This window comes from Besnoitia besnoiti (genome assembly GCF_002563875.1).
Source record: "Besnoitia besnoiti strain Bb-Ger1 chromosome Unknown contig00014, whole genome shotgun sequence".
NCBI classification, from domain to species: Eukaryota; Apicomplexa; class Conoidasida; order Eucoccidiorida; family Sarcocystidae; genus Besnoitia; species Besnoitia besnoiti.
In genome coordinates this window covers 438,890-465,020 of record NW_021703916.1, presented here as the reverse complement: position 1 = coordinate 465,020, position 26,131 = coordinate 438,890, and the positions used below count along the sequence as shown (strand labels likewise).

The following is a 26,131-nucleotide window of genomic DNA, read 5'->3' as shown; positions in this document are numbered from 1 at the left end:
CTCAGTTTTACCCGTATCTGCGTACAGATTATGAGGCTGAACTGCATAAAGATCACTGTGTTATGTTTCTACCGTAAACCATCAAGATGAAGAAGTTATGGTGTGGGCTCGTGAGTGTGTCTTCGTGACTAGCTGAAGACGGAGCGACCATATGGCTTCAGTTCCGATTCTTGCTGTTTTATTGCATGCGTCCTTGCGCATTAGTGAACATAACTCCTTGACCCCGGAGGCCACCTCTGAAACGCGTTCTAATATAAATGCTTCGTGTAGGGCGCTTGTAGTTCTTTCCTCGGTGGCAGCTCAGCTTGGCGACAGGAAGCCATGAAGCGTGGGGCTTGTGAGGTTAGGGCCATGCCAAGCAGCTGACGTGTGCCTTGCTGCTGATGGGACAGTGTGAGTGGCAGAGCGTTTCGCAGTCCTTGTGTGTAAATGAAGGCACTACATCAGTGAATATTGATGCGTCATATTTCCCGTCTAAATTCAGACTTTTGATGGGATTGCTAGGCAGTGGACAGGAAGAGGGGCACAAGCGGGGGCCTGGAAAGCTGGAAGTACGTAGGCAGTAGAAGTCGTGTCGCCTGGTATATTATGAGCACTGCACTGAGGTACCCTAGAGGTACGTTTAAGGCGCCATATCACTGGACGGCTTCAATATGAACGGAGGGCACACTTCGTCTTTCTTCGTTCACCGTCCAGAGCGCCAGCGAGCTCCCCGTACGGACATTACATAGAAGCTGGGCAGCGCAGAAGGATGAGTTGGGGTGAGCCTCGTATGAATCTGTGTTCATCGCACGAACACTGCACTTGCGCGAATATGGAGGTGACCGCGGGAACGGTAGCGGACTGGCACCGCCAGAGACCACCCAAGAGGTGATGACTCGCTGACACTGACAGGGGAGTACGGGCAATTCATAGAGACTAGGGAGAAACGTGCTTTTCGGAAGCCATCAGACTCAATAACGTGGGGGGCAGCATGCTCAATCAGCCAAGTGACCTTTTTTTCGTGTTTTTCCGTGGTGAGGGGAGTGCGGCCTGCAGTCCGCTCCGCTTCGGACGGAATGAGCATCATTTCCCAGCGACGGCCGGGGGGGTAAACCTGCAGGGACAGGAAATATCGGGGGCAGGAACCACAATATCTGTTCGTGACGGGTGCACAACCCTCGTAGATCGTTCAACGCAGACTGTGTCGCATACGACGCATTTGTCGAGACCCGGGCCTGCTGCTGTTCTAATGTGCTCACAACATGACAGCGATAAGACTCCTACCATGGACTTACTCTGGATTCGGAGGACTCTGGCGTCCCTGACCGGTATGAATCTCTGGCCGTCAAGGGAGATGTCTAAGACCGCGTGGACAAACTCTTCGGGGACTTCCGCTTGTTCTTCATTCGTCAACGCAGGGAACGTCAGCTCCGGTATTATCACCTCGAATAACAGAACCAGGAGACATACAAGAGATTGGAAACCGTTTTCACTGGAGCAGCCTGCCATCCAGTCACGCGTACCGACCTGTAACTATCTGCGGCATCCACGTTCAGGGTATTGTGCCAGGCGGTGACGCGGTCAGTAACACCGCTGCGTCGAGTAAGGCTCAGCTTCCAGGGAGTTCTGTGCCTATGAGCTTGGTGATTGGTGCTTGTGTATTCAAGGTGCGGTGTCAACATGTTGCAGGCAATTGCCTGATACATTCTTTTATTTTGAATCTCTCACCGTTAGCGTTGGGGTTTGCACGCTTTCTTCTGCGCTCTCCGGTCTGGCACCATCTGCCTTTTCGCCGCGTGTTTTAGCCCGCGGAGCTCCCCCGGCGGCAGAAACTACACTCCTTCCTGCTGCGCCGCCACTCGTTTCTCGGCTACCGCCTAAGCCTGGAGACACACTCTTTGTCTCTGGGCCTGTCCCCGCTCCAGCGGGCGCGAGATGGGGGGCTCCTGACCCGCCACCTGTAGCAGCTTTTGCCTTAGCTCGGCCGGCGGTGGCGTTGCTAGCTCCGGCACGTCCTCGCTGACTTTCTATCGCCCGCCCGCTCCCTAGTGGTTTCCTTTTTGAGCGGTTCGGATCAGGCAAAAGGGCAAGTGGCTGTGGGTTCATGTCGATGGTCGCTGGCAGAAAAAGCACTCGGTCTATGGCTTCTTCGCTCAGAGTGTCGACATCATTCGTGGCTCCCGTGGAAGAGAGCGCAAGTCGGTCTCCGTCGGCGGTCGCAGCCCCTCCTGCGGGTGACGAAGGAGCCGCATCATCGTTCAAACGCCTCAAAAACTCGGATGCCGAAGGACAGCACGCCCGAAGAACCGTCAGACGAGCTTGCGCACTATTGCTTGCAACGGCGAAGGGGAGCGAGACGACCACTCGAGTTTGCGGGGCGAGGACGGTGTCAAGCTCTGCTTCGAAATGATCTCCATTTTCAGACACCGTGTACGCCACTGCATTCGCAGTAAAAACGTCTTCGCAGTAGTGCGTAAACCGAGCCGCGCTTCGACTGAACACTTGACCGTTGAAGGAGAGAAACACTGAGACATGTCCAGCGGGAGGGGGCCGACCGAAAGACTCTACGCTGTCTTCACCAGGTGGCGTTTCGTCTACATCACGAACACCATCACTGGATTCGTAACTTGTGGGGTGTAACTGTCCTTTCATATTGCCGTTCCATTGTGAGTCGTCTCTAGGAGAGCGCGTCGCCGCGTCCACGACTTGTCCTGAGGCACCTGCTCCCTCTTGTTCAGCCAGAACGCGCGCCTGTGGATACAGAGAAAAGCAAGTGGAGGTGCAGCTTCTAGATGGGCATGCACCACCAGCACAACAAACGTCACCGCAGACTTGACACCCCTTTGAAAACGCGCATCGAACAAATGTACTATAACATCAAGATGCACATTGCTGCGTCACTTTTTGAGGCCCCTCCACCACTCCCACAGACGAAGACACTCGGCGCTGATATGCCGCCAAAGTGACGCAGCCAGCTGGCTCTCTAGCTCCGCTACTTTTTGAGTCCAGCAGTATCTGCCTTGGGAGCGGAGGCAAACACACTACATGAGACGCACCGGCGCCGTTATCGCAGGTGGCATCACGAAGCTGATTCGGTGAGACTCAACATCGACATGCGCTGGCAGAACCTGTTCCGTGGCGTCAGGGAACCGAAGGAGGACGACGGCATCCTCCGATTCGAAGCAGTCGTTCGCCTGGATATGCACCAGCGTCTCTCTGACACTCGAACCCACATCGGGGTATATGCCTAGGATTTGCACGTCGACGACGTGGAGTCGCTGTGGGCTCTCGGTAAAATGCACGCCTGAACCGAATGCATAGCTCAACGCATTTCAAGGTGAGTCATGAAATATGAGGCCATCGTAGCTGGTGTCTACAGCAAAGGCCCATATCTAGCGCTGAACTCCGCTTTTCCTCCGGGCGCCCAGATACCCGCTCTGAATGCCGAGGCCACGGACGCTTCTGAATTTCCGTTCGCCAGCACAAAAACCGAGTGTGTGCTGCATGCAGTTCTGTGTGCCTTTGAGAACCGTCCGCGACCGAAGCCCCGACGGGGAGTCGTGTGAATGAATTGCTCAGCAGACTGAGCATATGTGGGCTAGAGGGGGCAAGTTGCCATCCACAGTCCGCTCTATGACACCGTCCGCCTAGTGGATCGCTGGCAGGCTGCGGGTCTCCAGAGGGCAGTTTCCTGGGGCAGGACATGCGCTACAAAATCATAATTGTGGTTCTATAAGAAAAGGAAAAGCTCAAGATTCACCTGGGACTAAATCTGAAATAATTAGAGGTGCCCCCTTGGCATCTCTTCGCAATGCTCCGAGCGCTCCGGGGACAACGCAGTGCCCTAAATGTGCCAGACGAAGGCCGCCTGCTGACCTCGTCTGACGGTCGACTGCCGTTTCGGAGGTGCTTATATACTTGACCTCCACGTGCGTTGCCACTTTCCTCCCACTGTGTGCTGTTGGCGGACGACCTACCGTTCAGCCCTACGTCGACGAAAGTATCGAATTCGTTGAGGACTGTTTCATCGAGAGCGGGAGAGAGACACTGCACGGCGAGTGTGGGTTTGCCTTTTTCCGCTGAGTCCTCTACCAGCGGGCTGGTTGCCTCATCAGCTCTGCTGGGGGCAATCACAATTCTCGCTGGGACGAAGATAGAGTACGAAAGCTCCTCCTCCCTGCCTTGCGCTTCAGTTGTATCGCCTTCCTGCGCGCTCTTCGTGTACCAGTCGAGGCAGGACTCGCTTGCGCACCGAGGCAGCCTTCTACCAGCACGCCCGACGTCTGTGTGGCAAGCCCATTTGCGGCAAGCAGCAGCTGCAGAGGCAGCTCCAAAGCTGGTGGCGTCTGCGTGCGGCGTGGGGCGACCGGCAAGAGAGGCCGCCCGGTCATCGTCATGGGAACTCAATGCGCGGTGCAACAACGAGTGGCAACTCCCAGGAAGCGTACAGCTCAAGGCTCGCGATGGAGGAGATTGGCTCAAAACCGTGGGGAAGAGCGCCGGGTTTGCCAGCGCCCGGGCGGACTGACTTGAAATGGCGCTAGCGCCTCCGCGCCGGACGCAGGTAAACCTGACGACGAGCTCGTCTTCTGGAGCACCAGGCGGGAGATAGTCGAGGAAAATCCTGAGTGAAACACCCCCTGAAGCGGACACAACTCGCAGCCAACGTCACGCATGCCCCCAGAAGACACGACTCCCTCGGCCGGGATACGCGAGTCAAGGCCCCGCAAAGGTCTCTTCTTTAATAGGTCGGGCGGCACCGACGTCTGAAAAAGGGCAGATCTGGGTGCAGTATATCCCTCTATTGTTTGAAGTGACCATTTGCGCGGCCTGCAGGACTTGGCTCATGCCGGGCCGATTGGCATAGACACTCTGAAACTTGCCCACGACAACAGTTAACATGCTCTGCAAGGTTCACACGAAATTCAGCCTGCATCCGAAGTAGATTTCTCTAATGACTTCTCAAAAGAATATCTCTTCTGCGCAGGTTCAGCCTCAAGCGCCTCCTCACCGTCAACTGAGATGTTGTTCGGGGTCACATGCGTCACTCGCCGCGGAAAGTTGGCGAACAGGACTACTGCTCTGGGTACGTCTTGCTCTGCCATGCTCCAGCAGCAGCCGCCGTCAATAGACACCTGTGGACGGCATGAGAGGAGCCGCAGCAAGTAGAGTCGAGGTCAGCCACAAAACACCCAGGGACGTTTGCAAGTGCCCGCTTCATCACAAACCGACCCGCGCTACGTTACACTCGATCATGCGCATCTATGGCAAGATGCGTCTGCAGTTCTATGGCACAGGTGGCCGAAGTTGAAGCTTTAAAGTCTCGGTCTTTCCTAGCTCATTTGGAAACTGGAAATGCGTGCTAACATGTGTTGGCATCAATACTTCATCTCCTAGTTAACAGAACCACCAATCTTGAGTTCCATACAGGTGAATTAATTCGTCTGGAGAGTGGCGAAATGTGAAGATACGAGGAAGAAGATCTGCAGCCAAAGCCGCCACCCGCATCTTACCCGTGACACAGTGAGTCACGCCTTCACCTTCCATGTGTATAGCGTACATATACTTCGGGATCTACACTACAGCCAGAGAAAAGAGGTACCTATTAGATTGGCCTGCCGGCCTTCCAGCACCTGGCTCTGCCCACGCTTACATGGGGAATATAATTGGACAATCTGGTCCTTCACAACCGCGTAGACCTACGGATGGACAGCTCAGGAGACCCTCAGGTCATCCCCCACTGCCCGGAAAGAAGCACCGCCTCACCTCGACATGGTAGGGGAAGATATGGTGGGCGCTGTTGTCAAACGCTTTCTTGGTGGCGTACAACGCTCTGGTCTCTTGCTCTTCTTCCGGGCTCTCAGGTTCAAAGAAGGAACGGTGCGGTAAGTTGTCAACACTCTTTGACGAAGACGAACAGGTTGAGGCGCTGCTAGACTCCCGCCCGTCGCACGCGCGTGGTCTGCCGGCACGCGAGGGCAGCGCCAATAACCCTTGACCGGGAAGGGGAGGACACTCACAGACTACATCGGGGGCTCCTGTGCGGTACATTACCTCTCCCGGTGCGATAATGGCGGGTAGCCCATCCCGAAAGCCGCACCGATACGCACAAGAATCGCCTAAACGGTTGGCGGGTGGAGGCGACAACCATTGTCGCAGTTCTCCTGCGAATCCGCCCACCGGGCGGAAATGCACAAGGACTGCGTGCCCCTCAAGATTGTTTGCACACCGAGAGGGTGATATGTGCGTTTCTGGGGCAGAGAGAGACTCCTGCCACGTGGTGTGCTCTGCTTCGTTCCTTCGTCCCCGTGTTGAAGAGCGCAACTTCGCGCTTCCTCCCAGAAGCCCTTCTTTAGTCTCTCCACGGCTCTCCATGCTTGAGCTCCCTGTGGCAGGCATCGGCTGGTCGTTGCCTTCCCGCCCGGCCTCCGTCGCCCTGCTAGTGGCGACGAAACAAAAAGCGGCACGTCCACTTTCCACGCTGTCACATGAGACAGGCAGGGCAGAAAGGCGAATATGGAGGACTGAAGATGCTTGGGTAGATCCGGGGAGCGGCAGAAGCCGAGGCCACAATCCGTAGACTTGGCACGGCGCGAATGCCAAAACTGCCTCGTTGCTGGTAGCAATTACACTCGAGTAAAGGCCCTCGAGACCCGGGACGACCGCTGGACGTAAGGAGCAAACAAGAAGAAGGGGGAAAGCTACCTTTGCGTCTGCCGGCCGTGATCGCGGCATTTGGTACCACACGCGCTCATGGAAGCCCTAAACCCTAAATTGCGGAAGCGACAATTCACAAGAGGGCGGGTGCGCGTGTGTGCCTACCAGGTGGACGCTACACCCTTTGACAGCTTCAGTGGAGGAGAAGGTCTGACGAGCTCGTTGTGGCATTGCCCCGAGGCATGCGTCTACTTTTCACTCTCCCCAGCTCTCTGTCTATGTCCTCATCTTAGGTGCAGCTCCCTGTTACTTACTGGGCGTCAGGCAAGCCTGGATTTCCTTTCTGCTTCGCTCTGTGACGCGGAGATGGTTCCGAGTGATTTTTTCTCTCGTTGCTTCCTCTTTTCCACTTGGAATTCGGCCGCTAACTAGAACGCGGCCATCCTCAAGGAGAAAGGCAGAGAATAGTCTGCCGGCAGAGATCTGATGGACTTTCGGTCTAAACGGCCGTTCGTGTCCTCCCCCGGCTTTTGGGGCAAAAGCGCTTGACTCGCTCACAGAAACGATACGTTTCTGGCTAGTAGGCAGGTACGGAGAGCTCCAGAGTTCTAGATGTTGGGGCGGGAAGTCTGACACGATTGTAGGAACGTCGGTGCGTCCTCGGTGCCCGAGGCCTAACTGGCCACAAGCATTTAAACCCCACGCGTAGACATCTCCTTCTACACTCAGGGCAAGAGAGTGCCGCCAGCCGGCAGCGATGCCTGAGACCATGACGAATTCCCTTGCGCTGTGGGTGCAAGCGTGGGAAGGGCCCGCTCTCTCAGCTGTCTGTTTAGCACTTGACACGTTATCGAAGGGCTCGAGGTTATGGTTAAGGGCTGGCTGTCCCTCGTTGCAGATCGAGGCATTCTCCCCCTTGGTAATCTCCACAAACTGGGGAGTATGCTGGGTGGGGCATCGCCGGCCCAGTCCCAGCTGCCCGCAGTCATTACTTCCCCAAGCAAGGCATCTCCCCCCGTCTCGCGTAATCGCAATGACGTGACTTTCGTTGCAGGCGATAGCGTTAATTGGGATGCGCATCAGTCTCTGTAGGAACCGAGGTATAAGCGAAACCTCCTCAGGAGCGCGGCCCAGCTGGCCGTGGAATCCTCCCCCCCAAGAGTAGACCCCACCATCTGCAGTGAGAGCTAAGGAGTAAGATTCACCTACACACGCTTGAGTGACGCGCGCGTGTCGAAGGGCAGGGATGGCAAGTGGCGCGCCGCTGCAAGCGAGTCCGCCTTGCCCCATACACCCGTAAGGACTGTCTCCGCTTGAATACAGACGACCGGAAGATGTAAGAATGAGGAAATGATGACGTCCTGGACATGCCCAGACCACTCGATCCCTGCCGAACTTAGAGCCTGCAAACGCGGCGACGACAACTTGGTTGAACGAGAGGTTTCCAGCTTCACATGTTGCTTGAGACGGCTGGTCTTGACAACGACTATGGGGCAGTCGTCTAGTGGGGGATTGCTCTCCGCCCCGTTGGTGCAAGCATACCGCGCGATTCGAATGATGGATCTCCGCTTCCTGGCTCCTGTGCTGGCGCTTGCCGAGGATCAGGGGATCACTCACGCGGGAGCCGCATTGTTGCCTGGGCTGAGGAGGGGGTACGCTTGTTTGAGACCGAAGCCGAGAGCTGTTACTGGGCCTCACGGGAATGAGACGGCTAGCATCGAAATAAGAATCTTCGACAAAGCAATTGGCTTGAACTGGGTCACAGATCCCATGCGCCTGTTTCATGTCAATGTTGGTGTGTGAGCCAGATTCTCTATGCTGCTGCGTAGAATGGCACCGCCGTGGTCGCGAGGCATGGACGGCGGTCGGGGAACTGACTGCTACTAAAATTTTATCATATCCGCCGCTGATAAATGAAATGTGACGGCCGCTCAAGCCAGGCACTGTGCTGAAAGTCCCGTTCGTTTCCTTCCCCAAGAAGAAAACGCTGCCGACGCGACAGGAATAATCTCCATAACGTGCTACTTGGGGGCGCGCGAGGCTTGCGTGCTCGTGATGTCTAGCAGTGCGCCTCCGGAAAAGCTCGGGCACTTCCAAGATGTTTGACGCCGTGGCACATGGCCTTGTATGACAAGCAGCAGTCCCTAACAGGACACAGCAACGCTCTTCATCATACATCGTTGCTTGGCTTGTTGTAGATCCGCGGAATGGAGATGACACACACGAGGACTTGCTAACGGTGATGAGAACACAGGTCTGAGCCACATACTCCGTTGTGCCTGTGCAAGAGTAACTGAGGGCCCGCCAGATGCATTCCGTACATACAAAGTCAAAACGACAATTTACGTAACGGACAGATGTTTTCGGCGATGGTGTATCTTTTTCTTCGAGGCGTGGAAGTTGTTATGTGGATATGGTCGTGCAATGCTTACACATGTGGACAACTCCGCGAAATGGCCAGCAAGAAACCCAGATCTACACGGCGAAGTCCCGGCTGCGCAACTCGCACAGAATACTTCTTTGATGGCGCACTGTCAGTTACATCTGAAAGTTATTTGAAGACATTTTCCCTTCAGCACGTGCACCGATCGGAGTTCGCCTTTAGTTTTTCTCCTTAAACAGAGAAGGACTGAGCCACATTTTCTCGTCTGGAGATCGTACGCACTTGTGGGAAGATGTGTGCTCATATAATTCCATTTTTGCATGACTCCCTTTGACGCAAAAAATTTGGATGCATATTTCTGTGCAGCCAGCTAGAGGGCATTCGACTCTGGCCCCGCTGACGCCGAGCCACAACATGCAACACCGGTGTAGCGTCTAGACACGGAGTACACATGCTCCCACGGCTGGATTTTTGTCTCACAGAATGACGCAAGAAATGTCGTTACAATCGAGGCAATCTCGGTGAAACAGTTTCCCTTCCTGATTGCTGACGGCCTTATGTTCCACCCCCCGGGTCCCCGCCGTCCCCCCGCAAAAACCGTACTAGTTGCGAAGCGTTCGCAATTTTTACACGCACGCTCACTGCCAAGGCTCATGCCAACGACGGTGGCTTTTTTTCAATTATCCCCTTCAGCTTGCCACGGGATCAGCGCGAGGGCGAAATGGCTGCACCTGCAGAGGTTCTAGCAGCGAGTGTGGTACGAAAAGGACGCCAAACTGAAGTCTCGCTCCAGCGGCCTCTGTGCCTTTGCATGCAGCGCGTGGCTTTTTAGATTAACGCCACCTACGGAGACTGCGGTATGCCCAGACTAGAAATTTGCTCCCACTCGAGGTTTTACGGGATTTGTTTTTGGTCGTCTTGAACAGTGCCGCTGAGTACGCTACTTCCTTCCCGCAACACAACCCTCGAGTGAGTAAGCGTCGAGAGGCCTCGCATCACAGGCATGGATGGCCTGAAGTGTGGCTGTTACCGGAAGACCTGCTTGTAGCGAGCTCTCGGCTCATCACACACAGAGATACTGTTGCGAAGTGAGATCGACAACACAACAATAATAGCCTGGTATCTCACGCCGTTGTCCCAAACGGGTGTAGAAGCACCTTTGTCACCAAGTATGGTCAGCTACCTGCTGAGGAAAGCTTGGTACCATTTCGCGGACGCTGTTTCGTCTTCATCACACTGTAACTCATGAAAAGAATTTTTTCGGCTCCTCATGATTCATGACGTCTCCCAATAGCCTGCCTGCTCGTCTGCAATCGCTGCCTACGGTACCTTGCATTTCCCTGACGCGGCCCGTCCTTTTGGTGACTTCACTCGGTGTCGGGAATGATGGGCCAGCCGATCACGTAGGCGGGGTTACCCTCTTCAGAACGCGCTTTTAATATGGATGATTCACACGGGACGCGGGAGGCAGCAACACTGAGCCTCCAGGTTTTAGGGGGTCGTCCTCTGTCTTCACCACCCCCAACGCCGGCTCCTGCCATGACAGACGCGCTATTTGCCGCCGACAGGCAGACGTCGCTAGACGAGACAACCGCATATGTGGAGCAACAACATGTCAACGAATTATTCGACGATTTGCTGAAGGAACTAATCCTACATTACCCAGACGACCCTATTCAACACCTGATCAACTACCTAGAGAGACCGCCCGGGATCTGCATCGTTATTCTTGGACCTCAGGCATGTGGCACTCTGAACTTCGGAAAAAACCAAAACAGGCTTTGGAATACTGCTGAAACTATGAAGCCAGACATTCATACCTTGGGAAGGAGCGGGGGGGATGGGGGGGGGGGGGGGGGGGGGGGGGCTTAGTGTTTAGAGGGAATGCCGTTCAGCACACACTCGAAAAATGAGCGACGGCAGAAATATACATATCGGACCTGCTTTAGCTGAAAAGACAAGTAAATCACTGACGAGCACAACTGATGAGAGGGAGCCTTCTTTTTGTAGCATCTAGATTTAGAATGGGTCCGTAGTGCTGCTATTTACGTGCGCACACATGTAAATGTTAAAGCAGTTTAAATAGCGACTTTCCCTACGCACATAACCCGCTGGAAGACGCACAAGCCTTATCAGAGCGATCCAGGCAACACGAAACAGTGCTTCTTTGTGCACTCCCTATGCTCATCAGCTTCTTGGTCGGCTCGGACACTCCTATATTACTGCTTGAAAAAAGCAAATGCCCCAGCCAAAGACGGCTGAAAGCATGCTCTCTTCGCCGCCTTTCGTTTAACGGATTACTGCAGGGTAGCAAGAGATCCCAGATCTGCGACAGACTTGCAGATAGCCACGATCTCATTCACATTCATGCCGGCCGCCTGATCAGAGCCTTCCTAGAAAAGAACAACGAGACACTTGAGAGCCGATGCATTCAGAACGGCGACCTCGGTAAGGAAATGACCCGCTAATGAACGCAGCTGTGGTACGGTAACTCATCAGCTTATATGCCTACAAGGAACCCACACACAGAGCCAAAACGCAATAGAGGTACTTCTTCCTGAACAATATACCTAACTGCGAAACAAAACTTGACCTCTGCTCGTGCGCTCGCGTAGGCCTACGTTGTATGTATGCATTTAGATCTTAACAGATCTGCTTGCGTACGCCCTTTTTGCTTAGCTCCTGCCTTAGACGGTTCTCCTGCAGCTTGGTATCTGCGACCACTGCGACCTCGACTCGTGCTGCCGAGGATCACAGACCTGTGCCTGCTTGCCCGGCATCAACGTCTTTAACGTGCCCGCTTCTCAGTCCCTGACCAAATCGCTATCGACGCAGTCATACCAGCGATTAGGAAACATCAGCGTCGAGGGTGCATCATCAACGGCTTCCCTCGAACGAGAGTTCAGGCCGTGGCCATGCAAGTAAGGCGTTGGAGTCCGCTGCCAGCGGGAGGAGGGAGGGGGGGGAGCGGCCAACACGGTAGTGGAAGCGGGGCCCCGGGGGCCCATGAGAATATCTTCATGCCTGGATCGAAGCGGGGAGAGACGACGCGGCGGGGGGGGGGGGGGGGGGGAGAATGGGCGCGGGACGTAGTCTTGCGGGAAGAGGGGGGGACTTAAGGTACCCCGTTGTGCAGCAGTGTGCATAGCAGCATTCCGTCACCTGCAGAATTGCCGGTGTGTCTCTTCCCGACAGGAAAGCCGGATCGTTCCTGACAAGTTCATTGTCCTGCAAGTTCCATCGAGCGAACTTTCAGCGTCCTTCCAACTGCATCGAGCTGCCGAGAGGGATGAGAGGGAACATGTCGACAGTCTGTTGGGCGTGGCGGCAGACCCAGAGGAAGTACAGCCACCCGAAGCGGGCCTGCTGTCCTCCAATCAAAACAGCAAAAAGGTTCAAGCATATGAGAGGTAACTTCTCCAGGGTTCAGTTGCGCCCTCTAGTCCTCATCAGAAAATGAGTAACGCCAATTATGGTGATGCCCTTCCCCTCGCAATCGTCATCATACAAACAAGGGACCAATGCAATGACTTCCTGGTGAAATGTGCACCTTGGCGACGTTACTAGAGCTGCGCGGACTGACAAGAACGAATTGCTTCGTGCCAAACCGGCTCGTTCTCGACTGAGGCTGCAGCCATGTTGAGCCAGGCCGTTCTGTTCACACATGCAGGCGATTGTATTCCTGGAAGTACTCCCCTGGGGTTGTCGGCGTTCAGGCATATAGCCAGCATCATGCAGCAGTACTGCTCTGCGTATCACATTATCGACTCTTCTGCAATTCAGGACGAGACTCTTCGAAGGATCCGAGTGAGCGACGCAGCCACCGCCGCAGACGATTCCCCACCACTGTGTCGTGCCGGGAAAACGTGTCAGATTTATGCCAGAAATGAATCCAGCACTGATGCCAGTGTTCTCACTTGCATTCTGTTAGTGTGATTGCGTCTCGTCTTGTTCAGTATTCCGCGCTTCGCTTTGAGTTTGGGGCGGTGACTCGTGCTTCACCTTTGCGGCTTGTCTCGAGCCTCGCAGGCACACTGTGGCTTGTTAGAAGACAAGCAAACACGACGCTATCAACCGCGAATCTGCGTAAGTCCCGAGAGATCATGGCAATAAAAAAGGGTGGCATTCTAAAAAGCGAGAGGGTTCCGTGGGGGTGCGAGCTCTCTCGCAGCAACCAGTTTCGCGGCGCTACCTACGTATGCGTACGAAGCCCTTGCAGTGTTATTCGGAGTCAGCGACTGGCTTCTCAGCGGAGGTCTGATTCGATGTCAATCACAGCGCGATTCCTTTCGATTCAATGGATATAACATACAAATGACATGTTCCGCGTGTGACTGCTCTTTGGCATGTCGAAGTCCATTTTATTTCATCTGAGGGTACAGGGAAGACCACGATGATTGCCCGCGTGAGAAGTCCTCTAGTGTAACTCTGAAGGCATCATCGGGGACGCGGTCCGTTGCCACCTAGTTCTGCAGATTGTTCTGGAAGAGCCCACTTGAGCCGCGATACACGGAAGACACGAGCTACATCCGGGCTGCTGACTAGCCGTACTTTGGCAGTGTATCTGTGCCGCGATGCCCAGATCATAGGACCGAGAGGAAGCGGCAAGTCGACACAAGCAGAACTGCTTGCTGATTGGTACGGAGTCGTGCACTTCGATGCACTTCAGATCATCCGCGAGTTGGTGAGTCATGACACAACGCGTCGCCGCGCCCAGAGCATCTTTCAACAGGCTTGCAGTATGAACCCGCCGCCTGTCCCCCACATATTACCGGGCGCCTAGCCGATATACGACGCTGACGCAGAGAAGCACTACACTAAGAGGCTGCACGGACATACGGGTGTCGGCCGCCTACATCATTGTCTCGGATGCGAAGGAGCCATCCGTCGCCCCCGACACGATTGCCAGTCTTCTGGTAGTTAAACGCAGGAATTGGCAGTTCTCGCGTGCACCCTTCCAGGCAATCACAAACCCAACGGCAAGGGAAGCCCTCCGGCTGGCCGAAGAAAAGGGAGATCTATGTAAGGTTCCACACACTGCTCAATTGACGTCATTTCTTGTCGCATGGAGTTGACAACGCTCATGTCATGCGACCGGGGGACGGGGGGCGGGGGGGGGGGGGGCGGGATCAGAACGCTTCCCGCTGTGCTGCTGTGGAGGCCGCACTGACTAGCAGAAACTTTAGAGAGGAGGATTTGGCGTGAGAGTTCTTTAGCCGAGTGCTTTCAGCATCTCCCAGAATCGCCACTATCCTTCCCCTCCGTCGTACCATAGCGGCCGCCACCGGTGTCCATGAAGAACGCTCATGTTTGACCAGTCTAGTCGACGAATGCTGAAAGCCGTCAAAGCACGCGCAACTGTCCGCTCAGTCATCATTTCCGAAGCTTCCTACGGGTGCATGCCTGATGCGGACCGAGACTGCGGATGAGGCTAAGAACTCATAATTCATTGGGCCCACAATGGTGTTTTTGTGCAGTGCCACAGGACATTCTCCTGCCAGTTCTGCTGAACAGATTGCGACAAGCAGATTGTGCACAGCGCGGATGGGTGCTCGAAGGTTTTCCGCAAACCAGCTCGCAGGCTGAGTGGCTTCGCCATGCGCGGCTGACACCAACACAGCTCATTGCGTTGGACGTTGAATCTGTGGGTCCTGACACCGTCACGTAGTGCCACAACAGCCTCACAAGGTTCCGGCGGGCGACAAGGGCTTTCATTGTTTCGCCTCGTGGCCTGTTGCATGATAGGGTTGGGACGAGCAGCTACGCGTGGCAAGTGCCAATATGTGATCAGTGATCTTGTACCCAAGAAAAGACTATGCCCCACCTACTGATGTGTGGCTATCCAACGCGTTCAGGAGACTCAGGCCAGTCGGATGGCGAAGCGCTGCAACGAAGTAGTGAACGGCAAAGTAAGAACATTCTAATGTGGCGACGCGAATCCAGGGAGCCCAAGGAGAGCTTACGGGTATCCTTGTGAGTTGCGCTTTTCGGGCGCAGGCCAGGCATGTGTGGCCTTCTGGTGCCTTTCTGCCAGGCGCCATTCCATCAACATGGACATCTGATTTACCTTGCATAGTCTATCGGTATTGCAACATCACAGAGGTTCGAGTAAAATGTATTCCCCCGGCATCCTTACTAACTATGGAGGGATGCGAGCAGCGTAGCTGGCTACCAACCTAGATCGAAAAGTGAAACGTTTTTCTGTCATCAGCCACATACACCCCACGCAAGTATAGTTTTCACGTCTCTTATCCTCCAGGCTGTTGCAGTTCCACAACAACCGCCCTGCGGTCTTTGCATACCGTGAGTCAGATCCCCGACATGACTCTTTTTTGACGGTCCCCACAAGAGCCGTTGGCAGGCCTGCAGACGGTCTGAGAAATCGAAGACGCAGTTTTGGTGCCAAATATGCCGTGCTCCTGATATTGCCACAGAATTCCACTGCCGGTTCGAAGAACTCGGAGTCGGCGCAGGGCCTGCAGCCTTCGAGAGTGGACAGTGCGGAGGCATTAGCAAAGGAGTGAGTAGATAAAAATCTAGAATAGGAGCTCACGTATACCAAAGTGTACGAGGATAGGAAAGTGAGAAACAAACGATGGCAACGAGCGAAAAGATACTGAGAGCGGTGGTGTGCTTCGAACCGCGTTCTGTCAAATTCCATAACTTGGCCTTCAGTGAGGCTGACTGGCCGCATGCCGACGGCTTCGGTTTTGCCTGCCCCAGTGAGGACATTCGCACAACCTAATGAATGGATTGCAGTGACGGTGTGGCCTTTCATTTCTATCACTGTTCGCTGTCTGTCTTGCGAACTGCCTAATGCACAAAAACAACGGATTGCAATCTCAGGGCAAAGACTGTCAATGACCAGCGAGGGAAAATAATGAATGTTTTTCCTGGCGTCTCCGCCACTTTTAGGTAAACCCTCGCCAACACAGGCATCCGTTTTCGGAAGGGGCCGGGCATTGTTGTGCTCGCCCCCCGCTGAAAACAGTTGCTTATTCTTGGGCACACTATGCAAATCAGGGACGCTACACTATGCTGGGCTATACAATTCCGTCTGGAAAAGAAAGCTGCTTGACTGCAACGGCCGCGCAACTCCCGAACACATGCCCTTCCGCTGGATATGACCGGTGTATATTTTTGTATACGTCCGTATGCTTACATGCATCGCCTTAAAACCAAATGCGCGTTACTACCCACCACTCGGCGGCCTCTCTGCTTTCACAGCTCAAATGACATTCATTCGGCGAATGATGTCTTCCACCGAGTTCTCGAGCACATCGAAAGGTAAGCACATATCGCAGAGCAAGGGAGAAATGCCCGGCACGAGCAACCAGGCGCGACTTTGATGTAAATGTCATCAAGGAACAACGACATCTGCGGCGTACGAATGGCCTTCAAAACAGAGATCGAAACTGGTGCTTTCCTACGCACGCGGTATTGGCGTGCCGTCACGTACGTTGATGGTGCCCGAAGATATCGGTCCTCTCTGGTTTTCAGAACTCTTTGAAGGCCCCAGACCCACCGCGGGAGCACCGACAGAACTGCTCTCCGGAAAGCTGCGTACGTCATGTTTTTTGGTGGGAACTTAAGCTAGAGCTGCAGTGAGTGCGAAAGGAAGACACGGCATGTTGTTTGAAGTGGACTGAAACGTCCCTTCCTTATTTGATGCTCCCTGCATCCGATGTGCTGTGGGAAAAGTTCCGGGCAATTTGAAACGTTTGTGTCCTCGATGGAAGCCAGCCGATCTGCGCACTGTAGCTGCTCCTGATGGCTGGTACACTGTTGGCACCGATCCTCGAGAACGTCGGAGACCTTCCAGCTGTCATGCCACCCTTCTGGTATTTTACACCCGTGAGGCGAGGGTTTACCACACAACGGTGATACCTGTGTAGTAGATATTCGCGGCTGACCTCGCTGATACTGTTTCCCTCAAGCCTCTAACACAAGTGAATAACAATGGAAATCCACACCATCAGAAAACTGCAATGTGAAGTGATTCAGGGGACCAGTGCACCCAAGTCGACAGCACTCACCACTGGTACGGCAATTCATTCATTTCTCAGGATCACGAAGATCCGGTCACAGTAGCCCGTTAACGCCGGCAGCATGAGGTGATGGCATCATGCCTGCTATCGTCGCAAAAATGAGCTCATCCCTACCCTCCGTAAATTCACTACGAACCATTCGACACAAAGAACACCAACGGAAGCCTGTTGATCGATACCGCGAAAATGTCCCCCAAAGTTCCAACGTCGGTACACAGCCAGTTCCCAAAAGCCCCCTCCCCATAGCGTCCTCATGACATAGATCACCTTGCACCGCCACAGCGGTCGATCAGGACAGCCGTTGATCTCACCTTCGCCCTCGACCGTTGCACCCGGCCTCCTCTGCGCAGAACCCCTCGGTCAACAACTTTCCGTGCGCATTACAACCAGTACCATTTCGCCTCCGCTTTTTCGAAGAATAACGTACGCACCTCTTCCGGATGTTGGACGCCTCTGGTCCTGCCGCTTGGCGTTCCCACGTAACTCCACACGTTCTATGCAACCTTTTTGACGGCGGCAGCTCTTCCTACAATGGTTTCTTCGTTTTTCAATTCGCATCTGGCGTTCTCAAGCGCTGCAAGCTCACGTGCCTTCTCCTCTTCGAGCACTTTGAGTCGTGTGTCATAATTGGCGACCATAGCAGTCACTCTCCACAAAAGAAGCCAAACACTAAGACTCAAGAGAGACAACCACCAGTTCCTCTCGTGTCTTAGCTTGTAAGCCATGCACTGCAGCCCTGCTTCTCCACCAGCGAGAGCAGCCGCCGCCGCTTGCGCGGCCGCGGCTGAAGCGGCAGCAGCTACGGGGTCTTTTGCTGCGTCACCGGGAAACGGGCTACCCGGTCCCGAAGTCCCGCAATACTGCGCGAAAGATGGAGACGCGTATATACGCGTCAGCACTACCTGCTCCCGAGCGAAGAAACACGCATTTATCAAGAGAATCAGAGACACAAGGCGCAAGTTTACATATCCAATGGAGATCGTCTGCCGGCATATGCGGCTAGTAACTGAATTAAGAAATCGCACACCAAGGAGGGAAGTAAGAAGAAGGAACCCCCCGAGAGGCAGGAATACGAAAGATTCGAGAAACGTAGTGACTTGCATTTTGGAAGCCCGTATGAATACCAATACAGCGACAAAAACGAGGTGAAATGTATCGGCACCCTAAAGGCAGCACAAGCACTTTCCTCTCGCTTCGGAGACAACTTTGAAGACTTAAGAAAATAAACTGGGCGCCAGGAAGCGAACGTTGGGATGGGCCGCGATGACACGAGCATACCGACAAAAGTAAGCTTGTCCATATAAAAAAGGTGAACAGAATCTCTGTCAAGCATAACAGCTCTTTCCTCAAGAACATGCGGAACCAGCTACAAGTGGACTCTTTGCAGTCCCGTTTGGCACGTTCCCTCGCCGATGCACCGGCCTCACGGCCTCGTGCACTACACTTCACTTCATCCCGCGCTAGCAGGGAAGGAAGTGTGACCGAAACGGAAAAAAGAGGATGCAAGAGACGCACACATCCGGGCAGGCCGCTGGCGCCGAGCAAGTTTGCGCGTTACTGGGGTCCCAAAGATTTTCTGCAGCCACACGCTACCTTTTCATTTCGAGATAACCCTTTCTCTTGGTTGGCGTCAGAGCACACTTGTCTCGAGCTAGGAAGCACGAATTCTGCTCAGCTGATTCATGGAAATATGTGAGTTTAGCCCGCGTGCGCCACCCATAAAAAGAACCCAGCATATGGAAGGCACCAGCCGGTACTTATTCGTAGTCACCCAGCGAGCGACGCTGATCGCGCCATTCACAGCACCGACCGGTAGCAAAGAGCTGCAACGCATAGCACGGCTGAACCAACGTGATTCTGCCTCACAATGCTATAGTCTTCTTTTGTTTGGTTTCACACGTTGAACAGAATACAGAGAAAAGAGGTAGGAAACCCCCTTTCGACCGCAGAAAACACAGCGCGGAGCTCACTAGTGTGCATGCGGCGGTGGCAAAAAGACGCACACCCTACGGGTGGGCGAAGGGCTTCACCACAAAGCTCTTCTCCTTTTTTTCAACAGGCGGATGGATTCCGATCCTCCAGCTATCAGAAAATGAAAACGAGGATAATTTTCTGCCGGCGTAAGGTCTGTTGTAGCATTTGGGGAATCTCAAACTGCTCCGAAAGGAAGCGCGACCCGCTCACCCATTCGCCGCCGCGCCCACCAGACAGAGCAGCAGCAGTCACACCTTCGGGCAAGGCAGTTTCTGTTTCTCAAGCCTATGCCTTTGGATGACTGAACTACTGCTGCCACGAAAAAGGCTTGAGACAGGCGCACGTGCAAGGACACACGCAGGGATATGGCTAGAGAGGCTTTTTTCTAAGCTGTAGCCTCATGTGTCTTCACAGGAGCAACAAGCTCGCTGGTGGTCCGGCGCCGTATCGGCTGCTGGGGACCGCGGCGCACTGCGCATGCATATATGTAACTGCGCCGTCTTGTCGAGCAACATCGCTAAAAAAAATATGCAGGACCGGAACATAGGCGGGTCGTGGTAGTACCGTTCACTTGCGACAAACTGAGCCGACCTCTCCGCTGCAGACTGCGTCGATTCTCTGACCGTAAATGTGCGTCTTCTTTCGTCAGAAGCGACTGGGTGAATGGGCTAGCCTTGTGTACGTCTGTACCGGCAGTCTGTCGCTCACCCCTTGCATCCTTGACAAGTGAATGTGCTCTCTCTGCTGGCCACGTGGGTGCTCAAGCTGTCCGCACTGGGGTAATGATGTGGGACTCCTTATTTGTGAAGAAGCTTGTTGGACGTCTCCCCATCGTGCCCAGGGCAACGCGTCGACGGAACCCGAGGATACCCGGGATTCTAGCTGTACAGGTCATCCTTGTAATTGGACGTATCCATCTCTGACTTTCTCCATACAGGGTTTCTCTTGTACTGAAGATAGATCCTTTTGCGCTAGCCGGAGGAACGTGGAGGGGATTCAAGGTTGCAGCACGTGGCCACGAGCTTGATACACGTACCACTCCGCTGCGAAATACCCCGATCGTGTGCAGCACTATGAAGAACCCTTTTTGTCCGAGCCTAGGCTTTCATGAGACACTGCTTTAGACTGCAGTTGAGGTCATTCGAAGTTTAAGTCTATCGTAAGGACGGAGCTCAGAACCCCCGAAATACTACACTTCCGTGCCTAGGATGCTTTTGGTTTCGCTCGATTGCTAAGCTCGGTGGCGTGTTCATCTCAGTCCTCTTTCTCACCCCTTCTCCGCAACGTCACTACCCCATCCTCTCCATGCTGGCCTCAGTCGTGTGCGGCTGCGCCCTTTCTTTTTTCCTCCTGCACCTTCCGTTCTCCGTTCTCACGCTGAAGACGCCAGAACAACCCGCGGCTCTTCCCGCTCCCCCCTACAATTTTCCTCAGCTTGCACAGAACAGGGATGTAGAGGCGGCGACGTGTCGCGCCCTCTGGTGTTCGCTGGAACGCCGAGGGGCTGCCCGAGGGCAACGACATTCTGTCTATGGGCACTTTAGCTTCCATCGGGTCGCGACGTCCAATTCTTGTACGCCGCCGTCCTTCCGCTCATACCTCGCGTGCCTGTCGCCGCGCTCGTTTCCTGTTTCCCATCCAGTTTCCACCTTGCAGCCGCTGCGTGCTTACCACCGCCTCCGCGCCGATGGAGGACAATCGCTAGGGTGTCGGGACCCGAACGTTACCGACCCGCTTCTTGGCTGCTGCTTCGTCTCAGCTCCTCTGGTCTCAAATGCGAACTTCCTTGCAGCTCCTGTGTTCTCAAGTGTGAAGACCTTGAGGACCAAAGGGAGCGCGCCTCTGACGCTTGCTGCCTCCCAGGGGGCGAAGGGGTTGTCTCAGTTAGAGCCCCTCTGTGCAGTAACGGCATCTGAAGACCCCCATGGTGTGTCTCCTTGCGCGGTAGTGCCCGCGTCGCCGCATAAGGCCTTTCTGTCTTCGCCTGCTGCGCTGAATGTGGCTAGTTTGCCTCATTCTTTCCTGTTTTCTTCGGCCGCGTGCGCGGCGGGCGGTCGCTCTAGTTCGTGCGTAGCCGCAGCCCCTACTTCCGCGGATTCGGCTGCTTCCTCGCCTCCTGCGTCGTCATCTTTGGAGCTGTTGAAGAAACTTCGTGCCCTGACCAACAGCAGCGTGTCCATCTGCAAAGAGGCTCTCGCGGCCTCAAACGGAGACATCCGCGGCGCCGTGGACTGGCTCCGGCAGCGCGGCTCTGCGGCGGGGGCGGCAGCGGCAGCGGCGGCCAGCCTCAGCGCCAATCATGGACGAGAAGGGGTGATAGCGGTTGCTTCGTGGAGGGCGCGAGTTGTCAGATCCGCCGGCGCTTCGTCGCGCGCGCCAAATGCGCGGCGTGACGGAGATGAGGCAACAGTGAACCAGACAGCGGAAGGCGGTGATTTGAAGTCCGCAGCGGAAGCACGCGACGGAGGCGACGCCACGTGCGCCCAGAAGCAGGGGGCAGGAGTCGACGCGGAGGCGGGCGGGGATGCCGGAGAATGGGAGGGAAAAGTGATGATCAAGGTAACCTGCGATACAGATTTTGTTGCTAGGAATGACCAAGTCAAGTCTTTCGCCCAGCGCGCGGCTACCATCCTCGCAGATCTTGCTCGTAGAAAAATCGCAAGCAGAACTGCGGTGGAGCAAAGCGAGAGCCTAGGAGAATCCGAGTACAGCGCGCCTGAAGATTCATCAGGAACGCGATCGGCATCTCCGGCATTCCCTGAGTCAGGACCTGCTCTCGTCAAGTACCTTCTGAACGCCTCCTGGCCTTCTTCAGGCAAAGCGGGAGGACGGGCGGTGCATGGCGTACCTTCTGCCACAGGCAAGATGCCTGATGAGGACGTCGGAACGCCCGACGAAGGACACAGCAAACGGGGTCGCTTGGTTCGCGACGAGCTACATTTCCTCAGCTCTCTGGTCGGAGAGCGAATTGTCATCGAGGACGCCGCAAGTCTGGCGTCACACGTGGGAAAAGGCGCTGTGGGACTGTACCTGCATGACAGAATGGGCGACAACGTTGGAAGTATAGGCGTGCTGGTGGAGTTAGAGATGTCGGCCGCGACAGGAGAACGAGGCCGGCCCGCAGCAGAGCAGCAAATGCGGAAACAAGGACAACTCGGGTGCAGACCGAACCACTGCAGTGAGGCGAGGGAAAGAGCGGATAAACTTACTGGAATGGCAGAGAAGATCGGCATGCAGGTCGCAGCATCAAAACCCCTAGCTGTGGTGAGTCTCATTTTGGCGCAGTCTCTCAATTTCGCTAGTCAGCTTTGATGCTCACCGGAGCGGATCAGAGCCTGCAGTTCAGTCACGGCATCAGAGAACACCGAGGATCAACATGTGTGGCATCTGTAACCTCCTGCCGGTGGGTACAGCCCGATTTCTATTAAGTATAATACAACTTTGATGAACGTGGAAAGATTTTTGAGAAAAAATCTTTAAGAATAGCAGTATTGAAGGCTCACGTTTTTACCTTTTTCCTGTACTGAATCATTGAAGAGAACTAGGGTTTACGCAAACAGGAAAACTGTGATTTTTCAACTAAAGTACTTGAAAACATTGTTGTATTTATAATTAACATGAAAAGTGTTCTGGTAAGATTTTTTATTTGCTCAGGTAATCAATTTTTTGAAAGAAAGGCCAACCGCAACATGCACCACCTCCTCTGCTGTCCTGGAGTGCATGTGTTTGGCACGTATCTGCAATGGTCTTCGTAGCATCTTTGGTGTGCCATGGTAAATTGTGTTGCGGCGCGCATCACTGCATTCACAACCCTGTCGAGGGGAGGGGGGCACATAGCCGTGAGCAATTCGTCTCTGTTGAGTTGTGCTCATGCTGCTCAAACAAGACTGCCGATCTTATGGTGCTGTGCAATCTCGATTGTTTTTGTTTTTAGGATGTGGCCTCCTTGGATCGAGATCTGTACGAGCGCGAGGTTCGCGCTTGCCGTGCTCAGGCAGAGGGAAGCGGAAAGCCGCCAGCCGTCATAGAGAAGATGGTGGCAGGCAGATTGAAAAAGTGGTTCAAGGAAGTTGTTCTGTCCGAACAGGTAATGGCTTTCGCTCGGCAGAGCAGTGGTAGCAACACATCACCTAGCTCTACACAAAGCAGGCATTAAGAACATAGAGATTGGGGATGTCGCAGGGCACTGAGAAATCGTACAGTGCCTGAAACGCAGAGATGGATACCCGTCAGTGCCGCTTGCCTTCGTGACTCGGCATGCAGTTGCGGCTCTGGGTTGCCTCTGACAACAACCTATGGCGTGCAACGTGAGGGTCTGAGATCAGTTAGTACAGACGCTTAATTCATTAAGGCGCGTAGAAGTGAGCTAGCCAACGCGCACACGGGCCCTGATTAGCCCCACGTGCTGCGTGCTCTGCTGTCCTGGAATGCGTGTCTTTGGCGCGTATCTGCAACGGTCTTCGTAGCATCTTTGGTGTGCCATGGTAAACTGTGTTGCGACGCGCATCACTGCATTCACAACCCTGTCGAGGGGAGGGGGGCACACAGCCGTGAGCAATTCGTCTCTCCCGCAACGGATTTCACGCGTCAACGCTTTCGTGTAGAGGAGACCCTTAGGTTGCGACTAAGTAGGAGCCGGAGTAGCATCTCTCATCTGGTCCCGCCGAGTGTCCCCATTTCAAATTGAGAGCATGGCGGACGGCTTTGCATTCTGGGCCAGTGTTGGAGTCTGTAAAGGCCACTGGAGTCGCCTCTGCTTTCTCGCCCACACACGTGCAGGTGCTTTGTGTGTGAGGTGTTGCGTGCAGACATGGCTGCTGGACGACAGGGGCAAGCCGGTAAAGGATGTGCTAGCAGAGTTTGCCAAACAAGAACATCTTCCAGCACCGCTACGTGTCAAGAGGGCACTCCGCTTCTTCTTTCAACGCTAAAAGTTCAGACGTTCGGGGATCTCCTTTCTCTGGATGATGTGTAAGTGCGTCAGTCAATTCTCTTCTGCTTTGCGAATTTCCGCTACAGGAAAGCTTCAGCGGGGTCTGCGCCCGGGGGTGACCTGCCCCCGTTTTGTATTACGCGGCGAACAATGTTCGCGAGAATGATAATCTCAGGAATTAAGTTTGGTAGATATGCTATTGACAGTCTAACTGGCTGGTAGTCCTAGCTGCTTGAAGTGCGTTGATTCGCAAACGACTCTGCAGTCAACTGCTCGGCTGCCACGTGATGTAGTGCCCGTAACCCCCGAAATACATCCCCGGTAGGTGACCGGTAGCGATAGCAGCATTCAAGGCAGCTCCAGTTGCTAACCTTCGCTCCTGCCACTGACTGCGGCATCTGACAGGTTCACGGCTGCTCCTGGTTAGTTGTGGAACTCCGTCTGAGCCAATTTCAGACTCCACTCCGCTATTTCCCGAACGCATCGCACGTCTTGGTGACATCAGTAGAAACAACAAGACCAGCTATTTTGGACTGTGCAGGCGGCCCCCGACGAACAATCGTGAACAGTGATAACAAGATTCCAGGATTCCGACTGTCCCCAGCACATGAATGAGCTCTCCATGCGAAGATGAGAAACGCGAGGACTCCCCACTTGACGGGCATGAGGGGGATATGCTGGATTTGTGGACACTGTCAGAGCCCGAGTGTGGGAGCATGTGACAGAGCGAGCGGATTGCTGTCCTCTACACCTGAAGATGCTACCCTGCTCTATGCGGAAATCACGGACGAGCAGCGATCTAATATAGTCAAAAGCTCGGCCACGACGCCATACTTTTTGACGATTAACCACTTTTCTGGACGTAGGATAGCTGGCAGGAAACTCAGCACTAGAAACGCTCGTGATGACGCAAGGTGTCTTCGAAAGCCGACCACCGATGGGGGCAACTACGAGTTCAACACCTAGAACTTATTGCCCAGAGTAAATGCGAAACCAGAACTGTAACGTGAAGGTTCGTGCCGCCACTCTAGAGGCGCTTTGCAGGCGTCAAGTTGCAATGCGCACGTGTTACAATAGGCCCTTCGGAGGTAAACGGTTCCGTGCAGACCGACTGACGAGGAAAGCGCGTCAACATGGTTCGGAGAAAACGCGTATGCTGCGCCTCACGTCGTCGCACAGGCGAGTTGCTTTTTTTCAGGTGATGGGGCTTACAGGCAGTGACACGAGCGTTTGGCGACCACAAGTACGTGTCACTCTGTTCGTTTTAGGGTGTAGCCAGCATGGCGGCAACTCGCCGCTTCCCAGACGGTAGAAGTTACAGCTTTGCGGCCTCAACAACGGAGGTTCCCCTAGAGTAGCAGGCTTTGGAATAGCAGTGGAAGTCCCAGCGAGGCACAGAGACGCAACCTGGTTGGTCAGTGCCCACCGCCGTTGACGAAGACGTCCTTTATAGGGCATTGTGTGTACACCATTAATTCTTCAGTTGCACGTTGTCGCTACGTCCCAACAGGGCGTGCTTTCATGTCGTTGATTCGCTTCATCAAAACACTTAGCATGGCGACTCTGGCTTCGGGTACAACGGTCCCGCACGCGCTCCAGACGTTCTTCGTCGACAGCTTCGGGCTGCCAATCGTTAAACCAGCTGGACGTGACCATGCAGATCGAGCTGTTGACGGCCTCCCGGGCGATTGTGCCGGGCACCGGGAATGGTCGAAGAACGAAGCAGTTGCTTCCCCATCTGCATAGCGCGCATCGTGGAAGACCGCAGTAGGGTATCGGAAGCCGCTACGAACTGCGTGCACGCCCCTCTCCGTTGAATGGGTCCGTGATGGCCTGTCAATAGGCGAACGCTTTTCCAGGGTTGAAACGGAACCGCTCTTTAGGGCGCCCGCCTGCCACCTCGGCGAAGGAGAGGTTCCGTTGACGATTTTAGGAGAGCAGCTACGCGCTGACTTCTCCAACGCCGAAGAAGAGGGTACAGTCTCACCACGCAGCGGACGCGTAATGAGGGAGGCGGGGGTTCCAGGGGCAGTGTGTCTCTTTGCAGGACACGCATCCCGATCCCGATGCATATGACTGCGGAGTTCCACACTCCCCGCCAGGGTTGCAAAGGGCTGGGTGCGAGGGGCGTTGCAAAGGCCGTGAGGTAGCTGG

General features: G+C 54.6%; 5 protein-coding genes across 5 annotated transcripts; 2 read left to right on the top strand and 3 right to left on the bottom strand.

The window, feature by feature from the left end:
- Positions 1-784: 784 nt before the first annotated feature.
- On the bottom strand, positions 785-6,717 carry BESB_025500 (uncharacterized protein; the record flags this gene model as incomplete). The annotated part of the gene is made up of 6 exons (XM_029361230.1): positions 785-1,096; positions 1,711-2,733; positions 3,039-3,286; positions 3,960-4,622; positions 4,994-5,117; positions 5,749-6,717. The coding sequence occupies 6 exons, from the start codon at positions 6,715-6,717 to the stop codon at positions 785-787; spliced, it is 3,339 nt and encodes a 1,112-aa protein (XP_029215585.1).
- A 228-nt stretch (positions 6,718-6,945) lies between these two features.
- BESB_025490 (RCC1 domain containing protein) lies at positions 6,946-8,817 on the bottom strand (the record flags this gene model as incomplete). The annotated part of the gene is made up of 1 exon (XM_029361229.1): positions 6,946-8,817. The coding sequence occupies one exon, from the start codon at positions 8,815-8,817 to the stop codon at positions 6,946-6,948; it is 1,872 nt and encodes a 623-aa protein (XP_029215584.1).
- A 2,385-nt stretch (positions 8,818-11,202) lies between these two features.
- Positions 11,203-14,690, top strand: BESB_025480 (adenylate kinase; the record flags this gene model as incomplete). The annotated part of the gene is made up of 7 exons (XM_029361228.1): positions 11,203-11,470; positions 11,831-11,943; positions 12,218-12,432; positions 12,739-12,829; positions 13,605-13,706; positions 13,984-14,044; positions 14,500-14,690. 7 exons carry the CDS (start codon positions 11,203-11,205, stop codon positions 14,688-14,690), a joined length of 1,041 nt encoding a protein of 346 aa, XP_029215583.1.
- A 2,874-nt stretch (positions 14,691-17,564) lies between these two features.
- Positions 17,565-18,173, bottom strand: BESB_025470 (uncharacterized protein; the record flags this gene model as incomplete). Its single annotated transcript, XM_029361227.1, has 1 exon — positions 17,565-18,173. One exon carries the CDS (start codon positions 18,171-18,173, stop codon positions 17,565-17,567), a length of 609 nt encoding a protein of 202 aa, XP_029215582.1.
- Positions 18,174-20,349: 2,176 nt separating this feature from the next.
- On the top strand, positions 20,350-25,723 carry BESB_025460 (putative elongation factor TS; the record flags this gene model as incomplete). Its single annotated transcript, XM_029361226.1, has 5 exons — positions 20,350-22,308; positions 22,979-23,131; positions 23,853-23,882; positions 24,677-24,839; positions 25,461-25,723. The coding sequence occupies 5 exons, from the start codon at positions 20,350-20,352 to the stop codon at positions 25,721-25,723; spliced, it is 2,568 nt and encodes an 855-aa protein (XP_029215581.1).
- Positions 25,724-26,131: the final 408 nt, after the last annotated feature.